We start from the raw sequence: 4906 nt of genomic DNA, 5'->3' as shown, positions 1-4906 counted from the left end.
TGTGGCACTGACGACACGTGGCACTGGGGGCAGGTGGCACTGGGGGCAGGTAGCACTGGGGTGGATGGCACTGGGGTGGATGGCACTGGGGCAGATGGCACTGGGGCGGATGGCACTGCTGGGGGTGGATGGCACTGCTGGGGGTGGATGGCACTGCTAGGGGAGGATGGCACTTTATTTTATTTTTTAAATTTCTTTTCTCTCACAGGCAGAACGGCTGCCGCTGCAGCCGTTCATCTCTCCCCTCTCGCACTGTCTGTGCGAGGAAGGAGAGCGGCGCTGAGAGATGATCTCACATGGCAGATTCTCCAGATGCAGGGCCCCAGATACATTTCAAATCATGTATAACATCAAGTGTGGGGAATAGAGGTGACATAATGCACATAATGATTAAAATAAAGACACTCCACACCAAATTCAAACAAGCACAGATTTATTGTGCCAAACCAAAAAAAAGGAATGGTTTCATGCGTGTACCCGTTTCTTGAAAATATAAAGTTTCAAATACAAAAATATAATATAAACTCTTTTTACAAAATAACTATGTGATTTGTACAGTAGTAGTGCAGCCAAAACATTGCCTACACATAGACAAGAACACTATAGGAGTTATTTATGATAGGCAAATCCACTTTGCACAAGTGCACTGAAAGTGCACTTGGAAGTAGTTGTTCTAGATCTGAAATGAGGGGAAGCTCTGCTGATTTTAACAACCAATCATATGCAAGGTAAAATGCTGTTTTTTTATTGTCCTTGCATGCCCCCGTCAGATCTACAGCAACTGCACTTCCAAGCGCACTTGTGCAAAGTAGATTTTCCTTTAGTAAATAATCCCCTATAGGTATATAAAACAAAAGTTGCATGTGCAAAAAAGAACCAGGGTATGCATGAAAAACAAGCTAAACGTCTAAACCCATTCAAAATGTAGATAATTGCTCAAGGATCTCTGAAATTCTGCGTGGAAAAGAATTCAGGGTAGTGCGAACATTCTCAATGTCAGCATGTAATGACTTTAAATCTGCAATAATTCGGTTTGCTGATGTACTACTGTCAGAAGTTGAGCTGCTTGAAGTAGATGATCGAACAGCTATAAAAAAAACAAAAACTTAAATAAAAATTTTGAAAATAAATTTCAAAAATAGCTCATTTAAACAAAAATAATAAAAATATAATTTACCTGAAGTGGACACATGGCTGCTCTCATCTTCAACAGGCGTCAGTACGATTACAGTTGTGTCTGTGTCCATGTCAGTCTGTGCACTTGTCTGCTCCACATCCTCATGTACTATTTCCACTTCTCCATGTTTCTTTTTTCGGCTTCCTATTAAATGCAATATATATATATATATATATATACTTTTAGGTGCAAGTCAAGCATTGCAATACCATTGTTACATTTTCAAACATAAAGTCAAGCAACCTACTGCAATTTCCATGTAAAATGAGTGAAAGCAGACACGCACATAAAGATTGCATATACAGAACATAACACTCAGAAAATATGAGTGTTATGTTCTGTATATGCAATCTTTATGTGCGTGTCTGCTTTCACGAATTGCAGTAGGTTGCTTGACTTTATGCATACAAAAACATAATAAATACATGCACACCAAAAATAAAGTACTTACTTTTGTCGATTATTTTGTTGATCTTTCTAAGCTGACTTTCTTCTCTTAATTTCAGGTCAGACCATCGCTTTCTTAACTGGTCTTTTGTGCGTTCACTGCCATGGCGTTTGCGTAAAACATGTTGCACCTTCTCTAATATTGCATCTTTGCGTATGTTCATGTTGCTGTATACATGCTCACGACAATCATAATCCTTCTTCTGCAGAATATTCACCATGTCCACCATCTCCTCGAAAGTCATATTGCTGGCTTTCTTCCTTCTTCTTCTGGTGACTGCACTTACTGGCCGACTTCCCTCCACAATCTCCTCTCTTTGCACTATCTGGGGCCCTGCATCTGGAGAATCTGCCATGTGCTCTGCCATGAGGTCTGCAACTGTGCACTGTATTAAAGAAGAGGTGTGGCTTGTACAAGATACATCGCATGTGATAATACGAACGTACGCGGTTTCGTGACGTCACGTATGAAAGAATATTCGAGTAATATTCGTTTGATAGACGATAATACAAACGGAGATACCTGAGGTAAGTTTGATCTGGGGACTATACTTTGATTATTTAATGTGCCCGTGGATGTGTGTGTGATTGATGTAAATACCTTTGATTGTGTTATTGTATTGTATTATTGCTACACTACAATTTTTTGTATTATTGTATTGTATTATTGCTACACTTTAATTATTGGAGCTGGATGTTCTAAATGGCCATTTGTCCAATTCTAGACATGTATTATAAAACTTTAAGCATGTAATTTAGATATATATATATATTTAATTCATGTTTTTTTTATTTAAAGGACAATGGCTTCCAAATTTACATCACCCGATTTCCTACCCCAATTTATCGACAAATACCGTGAATTATCCTGCCTATGGGATGTGAGATCCAGAGATTATTCCAATCGTTATAAGCGTGATGAAGCTTTAAAAGAACTCAAAGAGTTATGTAAAGCAGTGTGTATTGAACCAACTGAAGATTATGTAAAAAACAAAATTGCAAACTTGCGCACTGTGTTTAAAAAGGAATATAAAAAAATACAAGCCTCCAAGAAATCTGGTGCAGGAGCTGAGGATGTATATGTGCCACGTTTGTGGTACTTCAAAGACCTCATGTTCCTAGCTGATTCCGATAATCCCAGAGAGTCCCATTGTACTCTGGAAGCAAGTGGCCCATCAGACTCCGGTGCATTATCTGAAGCGGAGGATATATCCCAAACACAGACACAGGTAACTATATGTTGTATATTCTTTATTTAAACAACTGGCAATAGGGTAGTGAAGAAATTGTGCACTACTGTACTTTTTTGCATGAATATTTTTAAACTGAAAGTCTAACCAAAACTTCTTCCACTGTCTTCCACTGTCCCCAATCCATATTATCTAAAGCTAGATACAATCCTGCCATGCAACTGCCCCCCTGCCTACAAAATAATCAGTATAATTTTGTCGATTCTGACGTGCACTGGCAGTTGGTAAGCTAGGCCTTGCAGGAGCTAAATTTTGCAAACCAGTGCTGTCGTTTCGCCAGTCACCTGGTACAATTGTCCCACTGGTAATGTCTTCCATATCAACTGCAGATGTTGGCATGTATGACACTGTTGTGCTTCGTAAAAAATTGTGTAGCATACAACAGCACTTCACGATGATGTCCACTTTTTCCACTGCTACATTCATAGCAGTGTGGAAGATTCTGAATCTGCTGGCCATAATGCCGAACGCATTTTCAACCACCCGTCTTGCCCTAGACAGACGATAATTGAATATCTTCTGTTGAGCTGTTAAATTACGTAAGGGATACGGTTTCAAAAGATGTTCATGCAAAGCAAATGCGTCATCCCCAATAAAGACGAAATTTAGTCCTTCCACGGTTTCACTTGAAGATGGAAGATGCAAAACACCTCCTTTCAGTCTGTTTAGGAATGCACTCCGCTGTATTACTCCTCCATCTGAGTTTCTACCATTTTTCCCTATGTCCAGGTATATGAATTCATATTTTGCATTGACGATCGCCATTAATATTATGCTAAAGAACCCTTTGTAGTTGTAATAGTAGGATCCTGAATTCGCTGGTGGGATGATCCTTACATGTTTCCCATCTATTGCACCACCACAATTCGGGAAATTCCACATATCCTGGAATTCTTTAGCAAGCTCTTTCCATTCCTGGGAATTTGTGGGAAACTGTTGGCAAAAAAGACATAGGAATATTTAGCATTCATGGTAATTGATTTATTAATTACTTTTTACATTATTTTCTATAGGATACTCCAAGCCCAGTACCAGAGCAGCCAGGGCCATCGGGTCTGAGTGCTCAGAGGGGAAAAAAAAGGAAGACTTCAGATTTGGACACTTCCACTTTATTAAGGAATGCATCATCCATTATGGAACAGAAGGATGATGAGTGTGATGCTGTGGGTTATCTTGTTGCACACAAGTTACGCAGGATGACTATGCAGCAGCGTGACTTATTTGAACCTCTGCTGCATAAAATGATGGGCATTGGACTTAAGGGGCATCTTACCCCAAACACCGATGTTATAGGGTATCAAGGTTGTACATACCATCAACCTGTACCATCTGTCCCAAACTGGCAGACATCCCAACAACATGGAACCACGAGCTGGCCAATGAACCAGGAACACCATCAAGGTCCTTGGTTTCGTGATCCCCATTATACGAATTTGTGAATAAAAAAAAATTTCTTTACTGTTCTTGTTAAAATTAAAATGGTTATTGTTGTTAAATAAAAAATAGATTCTGTTTCAAAACGTCTCTTTTTGGAAATGGTGTACTTCTTGTTATGTATTTTCTTAGAAGAAATTGTGTTTTTGGTCATTTTAGACACATTGTTGATTTTACATATTTAAACTTTGTTTCATTTTTAGTCATGTAATAGAACTCTGACAGTTCACCATGTTTTCATACCTTTAAATACTGTGGTTGGAGCACTTTTATTATGGCCTCACACGTCTCCGGTATAATTCGACCTAATGATTGGGCAGAAATTCCAGTTGTAAACTTCATGTCCTCAAAAGACCTGCCTGTAGCCAAGAAACGGAGGGTTGCCATGAGCCTCTCCTCTGCGCTGACAGCCTTTCTCATACAGGAGTCTTGTTTGGTGATATGTGGCCGCACATGCGATAACAGCATCTCAAATGACTCCTGTGTCATCCGTAAATAATTTCGATAATCCTCAGGATTATTTTCCCTCAGGTTTGACAATAGATTTACATGTGAGAATTTCTCACGCTGCAGGAGCCAGTTTTTTGTCCACACTCTG

General features: G+C 39.3%; 2 protein-coding genes across 2 annotated transcripts; one reads left to right on the top strand and one right to left on the bottom strand.

Annotated features, from left to right (window-relative positions):
- Window positions 1-416: 416 nt before the first annotated feature.
- On the bottom strand, window positions 417-1992 carry LOC143940435 (uncharacterized). The gene is made up of 3 exons (XM_077461811.1): window positions 1629-1992; window positions 1178-1321; window positions 417-1087 (listed from the first exon to the last, which is right to left on the bottom strand). Exons 1-3 carry the CDS (start codon window positions 1990-1992, stop codon window positions 918-920), a joined length of 678 nt encoding a protein of 225 aa, XP_077317937.1. The 3' UTR covers window positions 417-917.
- A 38-nt stretch (window positions 1993-2030) lies between these two features.
- LOC143940434 (uncharacterized) lies at window positions 2031-4394 on the top strand. The gene is made up of 3 exons (XM_077461810.1): window positions 2031-2152; window positions 2424-2853; window positions 3888-4394. The coding sequence occupies exons 2-3, from the start codon at window positions 2428-2430 to the stop codon at window positions 4311-4313; spliced, it is 852 nt and encodes a 283-aa protein (XP_077317936.1). The 5' UTR covers window positions 2031-2152; window positions 2424-2427; the 3' UTR covers window positions 4314-4394.
- The last annotated feature ends 512 nt before the right edge of the window (window positions 4395-4906 follow it).

This window comes from Lithobates pipiens, unplaced genomic scaffold (genome assembly GCF_037356315.1).
Source record: "Lithobates pipiens isolate NorthernLeopardFrog02 unplaced genomic scaffold, aLitPip1_a1.2 Scaffold_3, whole genome shotgun sequence".
Lineage (NCBI taxonomy): Eukaryota > Metazoa > Chordata > Amphibia > Anura > Ranidae > Lithobates > Lithobates pipiens.
The sequence above is the reverse complement of the archived record's forward strand: the minus strand, read 5'-3'. Positions and strand labels throughout refer to the sequence as shown.

Bases quoted from the DNA above. Each gene is read 5' to 3' on its own strand.
- LOC143940435 (XM_077461811.1), bottom strand. From the start codon at position 1,992: ATGGCAGAGCACATGGCAGATTCTCCAGATGCAGGGCCCCAGATAGTG. The intron at 1,322-1,628 runs GTAAGTACTTTA...TGCATTTAATAG, and splicing joins CAACAAAATAATCGACAAAA to GAAGCCGAAAAAAGAAACAT. The intron at 1,088-1,177 runs GTAAATTATATT...TTTTTTTTATAG, and splicing joins CAGCCATGTGTCCACTTCAG to CTGTTCGATCATCTACTTCA.
- LOC143940434 (XM_077461810.1), top strand. From the start codon at position 2,428: ATGGCTTCCAAATTTACATCACCCGATTTCCTACCCCAATTTATCGAC. The intron at 2,854-3,887 runs GTAACTATATGT...TATTTTCTATAG, and splicing joins TATCCCAAACACAGACACAG to GATACTCCAAGCCCAGTACC.